The 17,445-nt window shown below is 53.0% G+C and overlaps 3 protein-coding genes across 4 annotated transcripts in view; 2 read left to right on the plus strand and 1 right to left on the minus strand.

Annotated features, from left to right (window-relative positions):
* Positions 1–4,125, plus strand: part of UBTD1 (ubiquitin domain containing 1) — a 63,755-nt gene extending 59,630 nt beyond the window's left edge. For both annotated transcript variants that reach the window (XM_050802942.1, XM_050802943.1), the window contains exons 2-3: positions 824–1,051; positions 3,060–4,125. In XM_050802942.1, coding sequence (XP_050658899.1) covers positions 824–1,051; positions 3,060–3,445 — 614 coding nt within the window. In that variant the 3' untranslated portion in view covers positions 3,446–4,125. The remainder of the gene's footprint in view (positions 1–823; positions 1,052–3,059) is intronic.
* Positions 1–17,445, minus strand: part of MMS19 (MMS19 homolog, cytosolic iron-sulfur assembly component) — a 458,727-nt gene that overhangs the window by 99,992 nt on the left and 341,290 nt on the right. The gene's annotated exons all lie outside the window — the stretch shown is intronic.
* On the plus strand, positions 4,535–17,245 carry ANKRD2 (ankyrin repeat domain 2). The gene is made up of 9 exons (XM_050802892.1): positions 4,535–5,790; positions 10,713–10,814; positions 11,152–11,310; positions 11,410–11,517; positions 13,763–13,861; positions 14,228–14,326; positions 15,538–15,636; positions 15,826–15,924; positions 16,940–17,245. The coding sequence occupies exons 1-9, from the start codon at positions 5,107–5,109 to the stop codon at positions 17,087–17,089; spliced, it is 1,599 nt and encodes a 532-aa protein (XP_050658849.1). The 5' UTR covers positions 4,535–5,106; the 3' UTR covers positions 17,090–17,245.

The following is a 17,445-nucleotide window of genomic DNA, read 5'->3' on the forward strand; positions in this document are numbered from 1 at the left end:
TTTTGAGACATGATCTCGCTCTATTGCCCAGGAAGGAGTGCAGTGGCACCATCACAGCTCACTGCAGCCTCAACCTCCCAGGCTCAAGTGATTTCTCCCATGTTAGCCTCCCAAGTAGTAACTGGAACTACAGGAGCGTGCCATCGTGCCTGGCTAATTTTTTAAAATTTTTTTGTAGAAACAGGGTTTTACCATGTTGCCCTGACTGGTCTAGAACTGCCGGGCTCAAGCGATCCTACTGCCTCCCAAAGCACTGGGATTACAGGCATGAGCCACCGTGCCCTGCCCCACATGATCATTCATTCAATCACGCCTGTAATCCCAGCACTCAGGAGGCCGAGGCGGGCGGATCACAAGGTCAGGAGTTTCAGACCAGCCTAACCAACATGGTGAAACCCCATCTCTACTAAAAATACAAAAATTAGCCAGGTGTGGTGGTGGGCATCTGTAATCCCAGGTACTCAGGAGGCTGAGGCAGGAAAATCGCTTGAATCTGGGAGTCAGAGGTTGCAGTGCGCTGAGATCATGCCACTGCACTCCAGCCTGGGCAACAAGAGTGAAACTCCATCTCAAAAAAAAAAAAAAGCAACAAAAACAATGGTAGCATATGCTTTGCTGACACAATTATTTTATGTCCCTAGGTTAGTTATGTGAAGTTTCCTGACTCTTCCCTGCTATTTAGGAAGGGCTTCAGAGACCTGAATACTTAGTAGCCAGTGTAGCAGGGTTTCAGGGTCTGGCCTGGGAGGGGAGGGGAGGGGGAGGGCAGGTTGCAGCTCAAGTAGCTTTAGAGATGCTGAGCCTCTCCTTCTGTCCTGCCCAGGACGCAATGAGCCCCTGAAGAAAGAGCGGCTCAAGTGGAAGAGCGACTACCCCATGACTGACGGGCAGCTGCGGAGCAAACGGGATGAGTTCTGGGACACAGCGCCTGCCTTTGAGGGCCGCAAGGAGATCTGGGATGCCCTCAAGGCCGCCGCCTATGCTGCTGAAGCCAACGACCACGAGCTGGCCCAGGCCATCCTGGATGGAGCCAGCATCACCCTGCCTCATGGTAAGTGGACAGGGCCAGGGCTTTATCCCCGCTGGAGCTCGGGGGTCACCAGCACAGTTTGAGGGTGTTGAGGGGTGTGGAGCGGTGGGGCAGGTGGTTACTCACGTGTTCATTCCTTCAAGCAACCCTTACTGAGCATGGACCAGGAGTGGGTACACAAGGAAAATGAGAAAATGAGACACAGTCTGTGCTTGCCTAATGACACGACAGAAAGACATCAACAAACTTGTAAAGCGGTGTCACAAATGCATTTTGGGACCCTAGAACATCCAAGGCACCGACCTTTATTTTATTTTTTATTATTTTTTTTTTTGAGATGGAGTCTTACTCTGTCGCTTAGGCTGGAGTGCAGTGGTGGGATCTCAGCCCACTGCAACCTTTACCTCCTGAGTTCAAGCAATTCTCCTGCCTCAGCCTCCTGAGTAGCTGGGATTACAGGCATGTGCCACCACGCCTGGCTAATTTTTGTATTTTTAATAGAGACCGGGTTTCACCATGTTGGCCAGGCTGGTCTCAAACTCCTGAGCTCAAGTGATCCACTGGCCTCGACCTCCCAAAGGCACTGACCTTTTATTGGGTCATTATGTGCTGGACACTGATCTAGAAACTTCCACTGCATTAGCTCACATAAGTTCATAGTAGCCTTATGGGGCCATGTAAAGCAGAGGGTAACAGTGGAGCTCTAGAATCACAGAATTGAGTTTCTTTTTTTTTGAGATGGAGTTTCACTCTTGTTGCTCAGGCTGGAATGCAATGGTGCGATCTTGGCTCACTGCAACCTCCGCCTCCCAGGTTCAAGTGATTCTCCTGTCTCAGCCTCCTGAATAGCTGGGTTTACAGGCATGTGCCACCAGGCCGAGCTAATTTTGTATTTTTAGTAGAGACAGGGATTCTCCTTGTTGGTCAGGCTTGTCTTGAACTTCCACCCTCAGGTGATCCGCCCGCCTTGGCCTCCCAAAGTGCTGGGATTACAAGCGGGAACCACTGTGCCTGGTCACAAACCTGGGTTTCAATCTGAATGTTTCCCTTTCCTAACTATGTTGCCTTTAGCAAGGAGCTTCTCAAATTTAGAGCCTGAGTGTCTTACAACTGTAAAGGGGAGATAATTATTAGGATTCAGCAAGATACATATAACATGATTTAGTCCAGTCCCAGCACTTAGTAGGTGCTCAAGAGACAATAAACATATTTCTGCATGCATTACATTTTACCAGTAAGGACACTAAGGCCCATGGAAAGCAGAGCTGTGCTGTTTCATTCATTCCTGTAACCCCAGCATCTGGCACATGTGAAGAAATGAAAAATAATATGCCAGGATGAAAAAGCCAGCACCTGGTGGAGCTGGGATGCCAGCTCAGGTATTCCTGACTCCAGTCCTGTACACCTAGTCATCAGGCTGTCCTAGGGAGATCTGACTGTGGGGTGGCCATGGCAGGTGTATTAGTCTGCTCAGGCTACTGTAACAAAATACCACATGCTGGGTGACTTAATCAAGAGACATTTATTTCCCACAGTTCTGGAGGCCGGGAAATCTGGCATCATGGTGCTGGCCAGTTCAGGTTTTGGTGAAGACTCTCTTGCTGGCTTGCAGGTGGCTGCCTTCTTGCTGTGTCCTCACATGGGGAGTGAGTGGAGAGTGAGATAGTGCTCTAGTGTCTCTACAAGAACTATAAGCCAGGGCAGTGGAGCACACCTGTAGTCTCAGCTGCTCGGGAGGCTGAGGTGGGAGGATTGCATGAGCCCAGGAGTTCGAGATCAACCTAGGCAACATAGGGAGATCTTGTCTCAAAAGAAAAAAAAAAGAACCATCCTTCCGATCAGCAGACCAGAGGGTCAGGGCCCCACCCTATGACCTCATTTAACTTTAAGTATTTCTCTATAGGCCCTGTGTCGAAATACAGTCACACTGGGGGTTAGAGTTTCACTATATGAATTTGGGGGAACCCAAACATTTAATCCATGATAGTGGATCCCCAAGCTGATTCTGACAGCCCTGCCTCTCCTGTAGGCACCCTCTGTGAATGCTACGATGAGCTGGGCAATCGCTACCAGCTGCCCATCTACTGCCTGTCACCGCCCGTGAACCTGCTCCTGGAGCACACGGAGGAGGAGAGCCTGGAGCCCCCCGAGCCCCCACCCAGCGTGCGCCGTGAGTTCCCGCTGAAGGTGCGCCTGTCCACAGGCAAGGACGTGAGGCTCAGCGCCAGCCTGCCTGACACGGTGGGGCAGCTCAAGAGGCAGCTGCATGCCCAGGAGGGCATCGAGCCATCGTGGCAGCGGTGGTTCTTCTCCGGGAAGCTGCTCACAGACCGCACACGGCTCCAGGAGACCAAGATCCAGAAAGATTTTGTCATCCAGGTCATCATCAACCAGCCCCCACCACCCCAGGACTGATGGGCCCACGGACCCCTGGGAAGAGGCCCCGCCTGGAGCACTAGGCCTCTGCCCTGCTGCTGCCTTCCAGTACTGTCATTTTCTGCAGGGGCCCTCCCCTCAGTTTGGCTGATGGGCGAGCTGTGAAGGGACCCTGCCTTTCAGGGCACTACGTGCCACCAGTTCCCGGTACCCAGGGAGCAGGCGGCCACACACAGGCCTTGCAACCTTGTCAGAGAAAAGGCGAATGGGGCCCTCACCCTGCCTCTCTCCCGCAGCAGGTTCGAGCCACAAGGGCCAGCCAGGAGGCCCCTGGAGCCCAGATCTGTCATCTGGTGCTGCCAGCTGTGCTCACTCCGGTTTTCTGCTCAGGGTCTGAAGCAGCTGCTGTCTCCCTCCTCTGCCCCCATCCCCTGGCTCTCCCCTGGGCACAGTGCCACTCTCTTGGAAGGGAGGGAACCACCCGTGAGCCCCAGGGCTCGGGAAGCCTGAGGCGAGCCTCTGCCTCTCTCTGCCCCCAGCACAATTGGCAGAGATGAGGCGGGTGGTGGACGGCTGGGCTGTCGTGGCAGGGTCTGCACAGGGCCATGTTCTGGCTATAACCCAGGCAGTGGGAGGTCTGCAGCCTCGTCGTGGCCCCCACAGCAGGTCCCTGTGGACAGACATATCTGCATATTTATCAATAAAGCCTTTTGCTCCTTCTCGCTTGCCTGGCATTTGACTGAGTTCTCCTGCAGCCCTGTGGGGCTCCTGGAGCTGTTCTGGTATGGGAACAGGTGGATGCCTGGCCTCCCCAGCTGCTCTGGGCATGCCATCTCCAGCAGAGTGAGCCTGGAACTGCCAGTCTTCTGGGCCCTGATCCCAGCTCCCCTGGCGTCCTCATGAGTCCTCAGGAAAAGCCACTTAACCTCCGAACCCTCTTTGCTTTTCTTTAAAGCAGAGCCATGCTACCTGCCCTGCCTCCTCCATCAGTTGCTGGGAGGATTACGCAGGAAGACAGATGTGAAAGTGCTTGCAAGGCGAAGACAGCACCTCAGGAAGGTGGTCTGCTCCTGCGGCAGGAGGGGCTCGCTTCCGGCCCTTGGAGACGCTGTACCCATCGTGATGTTAAAGCAAAATCTCTGACAGATTTAGATCATGTGTCAGAGGTTTGTGTCAGATTCCCAGCAAGGGAACCGGAGAGGAAGAGGAACCAGTTCCTCATGCTTCCTAGGGGAATGTGTGCGTATCTGAAGAGAGGGGAATCTTATATAAGGCTATTTAGCTAAGAGCAGCCACCAGCCAGGTGAGCCTTACAGAAGCACAGGGCCGGGTGTCTGCAGTTCCCTAGCAGGTTAACCTGAGTCACAGTGAGCTCAGTGGAACTGAGCAAGTACAGATCTGATTTTGCTCCAGTTGGGAGTATTTTTCCTTCTCAGTGAGCATGGGCAGCCTCCTGGCCAGGGAAGTCTAGCACTGTCTGGGCCTGGCAAGGAAACCCTGGGAGGGCAGGAGGATCCAGAGTAGCTGCTGCTCCTTGCCAGCTGGGCTTAGTGCTTTCCGGAGACCCCTCTGTTGAAGCAAGACTCTGTAAGCCCTGCAGAGGTTCCCTGAGCACTTACCAAGGGAGGAGACAGATTTGATAAGGTTTGTTCGTGACTAAAAGTCACCCAGCCAAATGCAGTGGTGCTTAACTGGGGAGCATGTGGGACCCTGGAGAGCCTAAGGGCAGCGTGAGCTGTGATCAAAGAGGGAGACAACTGCCCTTCCTGCTACCACGGCCCTGGGCTGGACAAGTAGAGTGTGACCCTCCTCACAGCCAGCAGGGCCTGTCTGCAGGACAGCCTGGGAGTACAGAACTGTCCTGGGTCCCCACGTTTGGTTTTCAGGCCCTCTTCCTGGAGCTGGCTGAGCAGGGTTTCCAGGCATCCAGCAGGGGGCACTGTCATCTGGGCTGGAGCATGCAGCCGGCAGGTCCCTTGTGCAGCCCAGCTGCCTTGGCTAAGGCCCAGCCAGGCCCAAGCGCTCAGGACAGAGGCTGGAGAGGCTCCTTCCTGCAGCCCTGCTCTTGGGACACGGTGCCCTCCAGCTCTAGTAGGCCAGGAGTTGGCGGGGCAACTGGCCTTGTTCCCTGGCCCTGGCTCCCCCTGCTCCCTGGGGCTGCCCGAGGTGAAGGTGACAGGTGGGGGAGGCAGGTGGAGAATTGGGCCAGTGAGCTCATGGCAAAGGCGCCCAGCTGGGCAGGGGTGGGTGCTCTGGCCTATAAAGCCCCCGAGGCGCTGTGGCCTGCAGAGGCGGTTATGGACGGCACCATGGAGGACTCCGAAGCGGTGCAGAAGGCGACGGCGCTCATCGAGCAGCGGCTGGCACAGGAGGAGGAGAATGAGGTGCGGGCAGGGGTGGAGGTGCCCAAGGGAGTCTGAGGAGATCCAGCGCTGCTGTCAAGGGGAGGGAGAGCCTGTCTGCTACACCTGTGGTGGGGAGGGGGGTAGATGTCCCCAGGGGCCCAGTTGGGCCTCATTCCTGTCTCAGGGTATTACTGGCAGAGGGTATTGCTGGCAGAGGGTATTGCTGGCAGCAGAAGACTGAGGCTTCAGCCTCCAAAACCGAGTCAGTGGGGTGGGAACCTGGGCTGGGCCTCCTAAGAGTGCTCACCCTCCTGGGCCTTGAGAGACAGTGGGCTGTACAAAGCAGACAGCTGGGTACTCCCTGGGACTGTCAGGAATGTGTGGCCCTGTGATGCTCCAGTGATAGACTGGAAGGCTGGGGCAGGGGAAACTCCAGTGTTTGGCCACTGAAGAAGAGAGTGAGGAACAGTGAGGAAGGGATGCTGGGAAAGGAAGCATGGATTTTGCCAGCCTGCTGGCCACCCTTGGGGGGACCTTTGGAATGTGGTGTTCTGGGCAATTGCATTTTCTCTGGGATAAGGAAGTGGAGCAGTGGCAGGGGGTGCTGGCTTGTACTACTCTTCATTCTTTTTTTGAGACGGGGTCTCCCTCTGTCGCCCAGGCTGGAGTGCAATGGCACAATCTTGACTCACTGCAACTTTTTCCTCCTGGGTTCAAGCGATTCTCCTGCCTCAGCCTCCTGAGTAGCTGGGATTACAGGCATGCACCACCATTTTTTGTATTTTTAGTAGAGATGGAGTTTCACTATGTTGGTCAGGCTGGTCTCGAACTCCTGGCCTCGGGTGATCTACCCGCCTCGGCCTCCCAAAGTGCTGGGATTATAGGTGTGAGCCACCGTGCCTGGCCCCTACTCTTCATTTTATTTAAACTAATACTTCATCTAGTGTCGGCTGTGCCAAGAGTCCAGAGCTGTAGAAATGGGTGGACCAATAAGGCCCAGACCATGCCTTCTTTTTACCAACCCAGCATTCATTTTAGCCCACTTGTCGGTTTCATAGTCAACTAAAAAACAAGGCAAAGGGAAGAAATGACTAAATAGAGGTGTGAATCAGAAGTGGAGGAACACGAGGGGCTCATGAATTGTTCTGAGGGCCTTCAAGGACTCCTTTGTGGACAGGGCCAGGTGCAGTGGCTCAAGCCTGTAATCCCAGCATTTTGAGATCTGAGATTTCGAGGTGGGTGGATCACTTGAAGTCAGGAGTTCGAGACCAGCCCAGCCAACATAGTGAAACCCCGTCTCTACTAAAAATACAAAAATTAGCCAGGAATGGGGTCAGGCACCTGTAATCCCAGCTACTCGGGAGGCTGAGGCAGGAGAATTGCTTGAACCCGGGAGGCGGAGGTTGCAGTGAGCCGAGATTGCACCACTGCACTTCAGCCTGGGTGACAGAGGGAGACTCTGTCTCTAAATAAATAAATAAATAAATAAATAAATAAATAAAGGGACTCCTCTGTGGTCAGGAGGACCTTCAAGGGGACTCAGTGGAGTCCAGGATGGTGGAGGGTATTCCAGCCTCAGGAAATGCAGGAGCTGAAGCTTCCATGAGTAAAAACGTGGCTGTTTTGAGAAAGTCTGGTAGTAGGGCTAAGGCTGGAGAGAGACAAGCCAGAGAGGGCCATGTTACATCTGCGGGTAGTGAGGCGCCACTAAATGTTACTGAGTGTGGGAGATTGGTGTCATCTGCCCTATTTTAGGAAGGCAGCTCTGATGGCCCTGAGGAATTGTTGGAAAAGGCTGGCCCTAACAGGAGTGGAGGGGAGGAGATGAATCAGTTTGGAGGTAGATGCCATTCAAAAAAAGAGTGTGACTGAATGAGGGGTGAGGAGGAAGGAAGGGTCAGGACCCCAAGGGAAGGAGAGATGAGGTCAGGAAAGAGCTTGGACTGAACCCTGGCTGGGGCAAGCATCCGTGGATCTCTAGGAATCCTACTTCTCACTCCCCCAAGGGCGTGTGCCTATGGTTGGCTGGTGCCAGGCAGGTGAGTCATGCTGCTATGCCAGTTCTGGACTGCTGCCAGTAGACACAGGGACCTTCAGCGAGGGGATGCAGAGCAGTCCTCTTCCGTTCATTCATCCAATAAATATAGCTACAGAGCTGGCACACCAGTGCCAGGCCCTGTGCTAAGCATTTTACAGGCATTCTCTCTTTTAATCTGCATGACAATCTATGGAGTAAGGTGGGAGCTTTGTATGTTTCGTGAACTCACATTCAATGCAGCAAACAGTTACTGAGCACCTACTGTATGTCAGCCCACAAAGACAAACCTGAAATGAAGGGCTCTAGGGTCTGGGGAAGATGTAGGTGAGCATTAGAGTCCCCAGTTGTCTCTACCAGGACCCAGCCTGGCAGCGTCCTTGGAGGAGAGCCTCTGTTTAGCCTGTGCCCCATCCCCAGGGTGGGAAGGGAAGGAGGGTCCCAGAGGCCAGCGCAGGGCCTGGAGTTCTACTGTGGTGAGCTTACTGGGTTAGGTTATCACTGAGAACTTAAGGGTTAGCAGAGATGCTGAGCCTGCTTGCCATCATCCATTCACTCACTCATTCATTCATTCATTCACCAGTCACTAAGTACCTACTATGTGCTAGGGCCTGTCACAGATGCTGGGGACACCAAGGTGATTAAGACACAAGCTGGGGAGCTGCAGTGGCTCAGGCCTGTTGTCCTGGCGTATAAGGAGGCACGGCTAGGCATTCGAGGCCAGCCTGGATAACATAGAAACCTCTCATCTATATAACAACAACAACAAAAATTATAGCCGGGTGTGGTAGCTCATACCTGTAATCCCATCACTTTGGGAGGACAAGGCGGGCGGATTGCCTGAGCTCAGGAGTTCGCGACCAGCCTGAGCAACATGGTGGAACCCCATCTCTACTAAAATACAAAAAATAATTAGCCGGGCATAGTGGCATGCGCCTATAGTCCCAGCTACTCGGGAGGCTGAGGCAGGATAATCGCTTGAACCCAGGAGGTGGAGGTTGCAGTGAGCCGAGATCGCGCCACTGCACTCCAGCCTGGGTGACAGCGGGACTCCGTCTCAAAAAAAAAAAAAAAAAAAAAAAGACACAAGCTGGCCCTCTGGGTGCTCCCTGAGGAGCCCAGCCGAAGTCCCACATGCAGCAGTAGCTGCAGCCCCAGGTTATCTTTCATTCTTGGAAGAAGATGCAGTGTTTCAGGTTAGGCCAGCACTAAGACCTCAAACCATGAAGCCCAACATGAAAGGGAGAAAGCAGTGGCTAACAGAACCTTCAGAATGAAGACCTGGGAAATCGGCTCTCAAAACCACCTTGAAGGAGCAAATGTGGGAGCTCGGGGAGGAATGGGAAAGGGACCTGAGTGGTCTGTAAGCGTGGCCTCCTTCCCGGCTGCCACATTGACTCAGGACCCTCCAACCTGGGCAATTGTTCCTGGACTCATAGCCACACAAGCTGCCTGGTGGGGACTGCAGAGATGGGGGTGCCAGCACATCACAAAGAGAGAAGAAACAGTCCAGGAAAATCAGAGGGCAAATGCAGAGACCTGGCAGGCAGTTGGACCTGGATTACAGTGAAAAGAAGGTTTCAGGCTGAAGGCTGAGGAGCTGCTGCTCCCATCACCAAGTTCCCCTGAAAGCACTAGTTTCCAAGCTCTTGACTTCACAGATCAGTGAAATCTGAGAGAGAGAAAAAAAAGTATCTAACAAAGGAGTTGCCAAATTTTATATTGCAAAGTAAGACCATTTAAGATATAATCATCTCTCATCACAATTATTTCATCAGTGAATTATTTGCTTATTCTTAAAACTTACTTTATTTATTTATTTTATTCATTTTTTTGAGACCGAGTCTCACTCTGTTGCCCAGGCTAGAGTACAGTGGCACTATCTTGCCTCACCGCAACCTCCACCTCCTGGGATCAAGTGATTCTCATGCCTCAGCCTCCCAAGTAGCTGGGACTACAGGTGTGTGCCAACACACCTGGCTAATTTTTGTATTTTTAGTAGGGATGGGGTTTCGCCATGTTGCCTATGGCTGGTCTCGAACTCCTGGGCTCAAGCAATCCACCTGCCTCGGCCTCCCAAAGTGCTTGGATTATAGGTGTGAGCCACTGTGCCTGGCCTATTTATTTTTTTGAGGCAGGGTCATTCTCTCTCTGTCTCACTGTCACTCAGGCTGGAGTGCAATGGCATGATCTTGGCTCACTGCAACCTCCCCTTCCTAGGCTCAAGTAATCCTCCCACCTTAGTCTCCCAAGTAGCTGGGACTACAACAAAATCCACCACGCTTGGCTAATTATTTAAATTTTTTGTAAAGATGGGGTCTCACTATATTGCCCAGGCTGATCTCAAACTTCTGGCTCAAGTGATCCTCCCACCTCAGCCTCCCAAAGTGCTGGGATTACAGATGTGAGCCACTGTGCCTGGACTATTTATTTTTAGAGACACGATCTTGCTATGTCTCTGGAGCTGGTCTCGAAACCCTGGGATTGAGAAATGCTTCTGTCCCAGCTACTCCCTCCCCAGTAGCTGGGACTAAAGGTTGACACCACCACACCCAGCCAAAGTGAATTTTTAATGCCAAAAAAGTAAAGAAAAAAAATAATCTTAGTGCTTGAAAGAGTGAATATATCTAATCTCATGACAAACTCACTCTGGTGGCCTTTAATGTTGTTTTGCAGGGATCCAGGCCAGTCAGCAGGCAGGCGTCTGAGCTCAGGGTTGGGACTGGGGCTGAAGCTGAGGTGGGGAACTCGCCCCTTTTGGGGGCCTCTCCAGGGGCCCTGCTCTTGCTGGGGGCTCTCCAGGATGAGCCAGAAGGACTCTGAGACCACCCAGGAGTTGGTCCCTGTGGGGTGTCCTTGGCATGGTTGGGGGAGAGGCTGCCTGTCTCCTCGGGTCCTGGAGAAGGTGCCCTCCTTGGATCACCAGAAACTCCGGGGAGACGCACGCCAGAAGCTGCCCATGGACTTGCTGGTACTGGAGGATGAGAAGCACCACGGGGCTCAGAGTGCAGCCCTGCAGAAGGTGAAGGTAAGCCGGGGAGGACCCAATGTCTACACCCAGGGGACCAGCCAGGGAGCCATGGCCTGTCTGCACCTCTCCCCACGTAGCCCATGGACCAGCAGTTCAGCACCCCAGGGAGAGCTTGCTAGCCCTGAAGAATCTCCGCCCCGCCCCTGAACTACTGAGTCAGAATTCCCCCAATCTGAGAGCCATCTAGGCCTGGAAGGAGGGATAGACCTTGGTTCCTTCTTTCTTGAGAAGGTCTTCCTGCCCACCCCACCCTCCCCACCAGCTTAGCTCAGAGGTCTCCCAAGCCCCTCAGACTCTCTGCCCAGCCTGGGGGTTAATGGGCCATCCCGCGCAGGGCCAAGAGCGCGTGCGCAAGACGTCCCTGGACCTGCGGCGGGAGATCATCGACGTGGGCGGGATCCAGAACCTCATTGAGCTGCGGAAGAAACGCAAGCAGAAGAAGCGGGACGCCCTGGCCGCCTCGCAGGAGCCGCCCCCGGAGCCCGAGGAGATCGTAAGGGTCCTGGGGAAGACACCGCGAGGGGGCGGAGGGGGAGCCCGGGAGGGTTCTGATCGCCGGGACGACCCGTGACTGCTGCGTCCACACCTGCAGACTGGCCCTGTGGATGAGGAGACCTTCCTGAAAGCGGCGGTGGAGGGGAAAATGAAGGTCATTGAGAAGTTCCTGGCTGACGGGGGATCAGCTGACACGTGCGACCAGGTGATGCTCCTAGCCGCCCCTGACCCGCCTCCGTGTCAGTTGCCACCCACTCTGCTCAGCTCCTGGGCAGCCCACTGTGAGCCTATTTGAGAGGAGGCACGGTTGTTCTTTGGGTGGGTGGGCGGCTGGGGCGCTCAGAATGGGGTGTCCCCTCCCCACACAGGAATTGATCTAAATCCTGAAACCCTTTTCCAACTTGAATCACCTGCAAAGCAACAAATGTCACATGTTTGTTTAGGAAAGAAAGAAAAAATGCAATCAAATAAAAATAGACCAGGACCAGAAGATGTGGGCTCAAATCCCATCTCTTTCACTCACGACTTGTGGGACCTGTGGCTGGGTCGGTGCCCGCTCCATGCCCAGTTTCCTCCTCTGTAAAATGGCTTACTTCCCTCACAACATGTTATGGTGATCAAATGGAATATTAGGCTGGGCACTGTGGCTCCCGTCTGTAATCCCAGCACTTTAAGAGGTCAAGGTGGGAGGAGCGCTTGAGCTTAGGAGTTCAAGACCAGCCTAACCAACAGAATGAGACCCTGTCCTCTCTATGTAGATATAGATATAGATATGTTTTTTGGTAAAAATTTTTTTTGGTAAAAGGAAAAAAGGAATATTAGCACCTTAGTAAGTATTCACTGAATGAATGAAGAAACTATCAAGCATGTGTTAAGAGATGAGATGATATTTTTGTTTCTTATGGTATAGTTTTTTTTTTTTTTTGAGACAGAGTCTCAATCTGTCGCCCAGGCTGGAGTGCAGTGGTGCAATCTCAGCTCACTGCAACTTTTGCCTCCCAGGTTCAAGCAATCCTCCCACCTCAGCCTCCCAAAGTGCTGGGATTACAAGCTTGAGACACCCACCACTCCTGGCCCATTTTAATGTTTTTATCATGGTAAAACATAACATGAAATGTTCCACTTTAACCATTTTAAGTGTACAATTCAGTGGTATTCATTACATTTACAATGTTGTGCAATCATATTTACTTTTCTTTTTTCTTTCTTTTTTGAGATGGAGTCTCACTCTGTCACACAGGCTGGAGTGCAGTGGCGTGATCTCGGCTTACTGCAACCTCCGCCTCCCAAGTTCAAGTGATTTTCCTGCCTCAGCCTCCCGAGTAGCTGGGATTACAGGTGCCCGCCACCATACCCGGCTAATTTTTGTATTTTTAGTAGAGACAGGGTTTCAACATGTTGGCCAGGCTGGTCTTGAACTCCTGTTCTCAGTTGATTCGCCTGCCTCAGCCTCCTGAAGTGCTGGGATTACAGGCATGAGCCATCGTGTCCAGCCCCTTGCAGCCATATTTTCTAAATTTTTCATCACCCATCATACTTATTTTTGTTTTCCCTGAAACTGCCTCTTTCACACTTCTGGGGTGCTTTCTTGCTGTCATATCCTGGAATTTGGCACATTAGTGGTTTTCCACCTTTGGTCTGCATTATTGTAGACTTGGACCACATGTCCTTTCTGTTTTTTAGACTCCAAAGTCTTAATCCTTTCAGTCTGTCCAAGTACCTCCTATTTCTGAGCGCCATGCTAGGTGCCAGAATACAAAAATAAAAATAAAAATAAATAAATAAATAAAACAGACCGGGGTTGGTTCCTTGGGGAGACTGACATGTAACCAAATCATTAGAATATGGAAAGATACTCACGGTGGCCTGTAACCGGATCATGAGAATATGGAAAGATATTGTGGCTTGAGCATTTCAAAAATCCAAGGCAGAAAGGAGAAGGGGAGAAGTTTATTTTTTCTTGGAATCAGTGATCAGTGTCACCTGTTCATTCTGGCTCATTGTGCTAGGCACTTGGGGAGTCCAGCAAGACTTGACTTGCCCTCAAACACACTCTCACAGTTAGGGGTTATCTGGGCCCTAGGGAAGCCCTGGCCTAGAGGTTTCAAGGAAATGATGGCATTTGAGCTGCATCTTAAAGGAATAGCAGATTTCATCAAGCACTCCCAGGAAGTGAGGGCAGAACAGTCATGCTTGGCAGAGGAAACCGCCTGTGTAGAGGCATGGCTTGATGTGCTTGGCAGGCAGTGAGAAGGCCGGGTTCCCAGGGGCACAGGGCTCCCAGGCTGGTCTGGATAGAGCATAAGGGAGCTGGCAGAACACAGAAAACATGGGGGCCAAGCACAGGGGTGAGAAGCAAGCTGTGGGGGAGGCCTGGGCCTCAGCTTGGGTGGGAGATGGGCTCAGGCCTGGAGCCAGAGGCCAGGCCCTGACAGCCTCTCTGGGGACAGTTCCGTCGGACAGCACTGCACCGATCCTCCCTGGAAGGCCATGTGGAAATCCTGGAGAAGCTTCTAACTAGTGGAGCCACTGTGGACTTCCAGGATCGGGTGAGTGAGAGGGCAGGTATTCAGTGGGAGGCAGGAGGAGTGTCCAGCACTGACACACAGAAACCCTCTCCCTGACACCTGTGCCAACCTGAAGCATAAACAGGTTGCTCAGGGGCCAGACTCCACCTCGGTGGCTTATGTGACTTTGAGTTAGCCCCTTCTCCTCCCTAAGCATCCTCTGTGAGTCTGGCTTGGACCAGATGGGCCCTGAGTGTTCTTCTGTTCTACTTGGCCCATTGCCCATGCCCAGGCCTGCTCCCTGTACCTTTCTCTTAGATACCCCTCTGCCCTTCTGGCTGGAGTCCATTCCCCCCAGATGCTTTCTTCCCTGCAGCTCTGTAGTTAGACCCCATCATTTCCTTCTAGCTGGACTGCACAGCCATGCATTGGGCCTGCCGCGGGGGCCACTTAGAAGTGGTGAAACTTCTGCAAAGCCGAGGAGCAGACACCAATGTGAGGGACAAGGTGAGGCAACAATGCTCAGACGCAACAGATACTGGGGTGGCTGTGGGGAGGAAGGGAGGGGTCCGAGGGCAGGAAAGCCCAGGGGGCAGGAAGGTAGTGAGCTAGTCTGGTTTCTGGCTGCAGAGCAGGAAAGCTAAAACAGTGTCCTACTGGGCCTCCCAGCCCACGAATTGGTCCCTGCCATCCACACAGGCCCTTGAGGAACCACCATCTGAGGACAGGAGCAGGAAGAGCAGACAAGAAGGGAGAACAAGAGACTCACTGTCTTGGGGGCTTTAGGACCACTCAAAAGATGCATGATTTGTTCATGTTCTCTGCCATTATCCTTCTATCTACCTATCTATTCATCCATCCGTCTATTCATCCATCCATTCCTCCATTTATTTATCCCCTCATTCATTCATTTATTTATGCACCATCCTTCTATTCATTCATTCTTTCATGTAGAACCTTGAACAAGTGACAGCCTCTGAGCTTCTGTTCCTCATCTGTAAAATGTCTTGCAGAGTTCTTGTGTAGATTAGGTGGGAAAACATATGTAAATGAATTATTTGTTCAACATAAGGCAAATGTCTTGTAAGCTTTTGCTAGGTCCATTACATAGTCATCTCTCAATAAATGACATCTATTATGATTATTAAAAGAAGGGTAGGGCCAGGCACGGTGGCTCACGCCTGTAATCCCAGCACTTTGGGAGGCCAAGGCAGGCAGATCACGAGGTCAGGAGATCGAGACCATCCTGGCTAACACAGTAGAATCCGATCTCTACTAAAAATACAAAAAAAAAAAAAACTAGCCGGGCGTGGTGGCGGGCGCCTGTAGTCCCAGCTACTTGGGAGGCCAAGGCAGGAGAATGGTGTGAACCCAGGAGGTGGAGCTTGCAGTGAGCCAAGATGGCGCCACTGCACTCCAGCCTGGGCAACAGAGCAAGACTCCATCTAAAAAAAAAAAAAAAGGAGGGTAGAAGAGTGAGCAGCTGCGTGAGAGGAGAATCATAGAAGGATTCCTAGAGGAAGTGGCGTTTAAGTCTTCAGAGTTAGGCCATTGGATAGGATGGTAGGAAATTGTACCATTCTCTGCCCCTCCAGGGCTCAGGCCTTGGCACTAGGACTTGGAAGAGGGATTAAGCTGGAGTTAGGACAGCCCCCCCTCTCCAGGGGTACCATAGTTCAGACCCTGTCAACCAGCAGTTCCTGATTCTTCCCACCCAGCTGCTGAGTACCCCGCTGCACGTGGCAGTCCGGACAGGGCACGTGGAGATCGTGGAGCACTTTCTATCCCTGGGCCTGGACATCAATGCCAGAGACAGAGTGAGTGCTAGCCTGTCTGCTGCTCACCCCGCCATGAGTGCGTGGGCAGCCTGCGGGCCCCTACAGGTGGTGTCCTTCCTCCTGGGGCCTTCGGGACTTGGCCCTGAGCAGGGTCTCTAGCTCACCTCCCATCACCCTCGCCCCTCCTACTGCCCACAAGGGCCATGCTGAGTGCCACTCTGACTCTAGGAAGGGGATACTGCCCTGCATGATGCTGTGAGGCTCAACCGCTACAAAATCATCAAACTGCTGCTCCTGCATGGGGCTGACATGATGACCAAGAACCTGGTAAGCTCATTCCCCGCTGATTCAGCCATTGGCGTGAGCACTCACACAGTGCAGGGGCCGTCCAGGCTGCTGGGGCAGCCCCCGCCTCGGGACATGTATCACTGGCTCTAGCCAGCACCATAGTACATAAAGCTGTCTTCTTCCAGAGCACCGTTCCAACTGCCCGCCCCATTCTCTGTGTGTGTCTATGGCCAGAGTGCAAGTGCAGAGAGACAGCAGGAGGGGCAGCAAGAGGACTTCCCAAAGACCCCCAGTTAGGCCAGAGGGGGTCCTCACATACAGGCCCAAGGAGGCCAGAATCATGAACGGCCAGAGCTGGAAGGGACCGAGCACTGGCTGGCATGACAGTTCCTAGCACTCCATGTCAGTTCCTGTGGTCTTTGAGTTTTCTTAGGATCTAGGCAGGAAGTACTTGGAAGAGGAAGGTGATCCCATCCTGGAACGGTGAAACCCCGTCTCTACTAAAAATACAAGAAAATTAGCCGGGCGAGGTGGCGGGCGCCACCTTGGACTAGGGAACACTTAGTCGCGCCACTGCCAAGCCTCATGGCGTGAACCCGGGGGGCGGACTTGCAGTGAGCAAGCGCCACTGCACTTCTTAGTCCAAGTTCTTCTTTGGGGCCCAGAGTATTCACAAAAGGAGGGCACGGGAGAGTCCCTCGGGCTCAAGAAAGGCTAAGGGGATAATGAGAAAAGCAGGAAAATCTGGAGCAGGTATAAATGAGGGTTTTTTACCCTCAGCATGATTGACATGTCAGGCTGGGTGATTGTTGTAGGGGACTGTCCTATGTGTTGTAGGATGTTTAAGCAGCATTCTTGGCCTCTGTCCACTAGATGCCAGTAGTACCCTGTCCCCTAGTGTGACAACCAAAAGTATCTTCACACGTAGCCAGTTGCCCCCATTTGAGAAGCACTGGTGGTGTCGATGAGGGTACCTTCTGTGAAAGCCTTCAGGAGAGTGAACAGATTTTCTCTTGCCCCCCCCGCCCCGCCCCGCCCCGCCCCGCCACCCCAGGCAGGAAAGACCCCCACGGACCTGGTGCAGCTGTGGCAGACTGATACCCGGCACGCCCTGGAGCATCCTGAGCCGGGGGCTGAGCATAACGGACTGGAGGGGCCTGATGAGAGTGGGCGGGAGACCCCTCAGCCCGTGCCAGCCCAGTGAATTTGTGCCCCAGCACAGCCAGCTACCCAGCCCCTGTCTGTGTGCAGCCAGAGGGTCCTAAGAATGACTCTCAGAGCTAACTGAGGGCCCAGCCTTTTTTCTGCGTGATACAGGAGCACCCACAAACTACCACAATAAAAAAGCTGTTTTTGCTAATTGCGATGTTCATTTCCATTTGTGTCTGAAATCTCTGGGAATGAAGGAAGGCTGGGGGCAAATGTTGGCTTGGGGAGGAGGAAAACTGGGAGCTGGTTGGCCCTCTGAGCCAGCCCCGCAGCTGCTTTACCGTGGTCTCTTTTCCTTTCTTCCCTGCCACACAACTTTTCCTGCCCCTTCCCATGTCTCTGGGGCCAGGT

Source organism: Macaca thibetana, chromosome 9 (assembly GCF_024542745.1).
Source record: "Macaca thibetana thibetana isolate TM-01 chromosome 9, ASM2454274v1, whole genome shotgun sequence".
In the NCBI taxonomy this organism is placed as follows: Eukaryota; Metazoa; Chordata; class Mammalia; order Primates; family Cercopithecidae; genus Macaca; species Macaca thibetana.

Coding starts and splice junctions, on each gene's coding strand:
- ANKRD2 (XM_050802892.1), top strand. CDS start 5,107: ATGTGGGACCCTGGAGAGCCTAAGGGCAGCGTGAGCTGTGATCAAAGA. Junction 11,518..13,762: donor CAGCTGACACGTGCGACCAG/GTGATGCTCCTA, acceptor CTCTGGGGACAG/TTCCGTCGGACAGCACTGCA. Junction 15,925..16,939: donor ACATGATGACCAAGAACCTG/GTAAGCTCATTC, acceptor CCGCCACCCCAG/GCAGGAAAGACCCCCACGGA.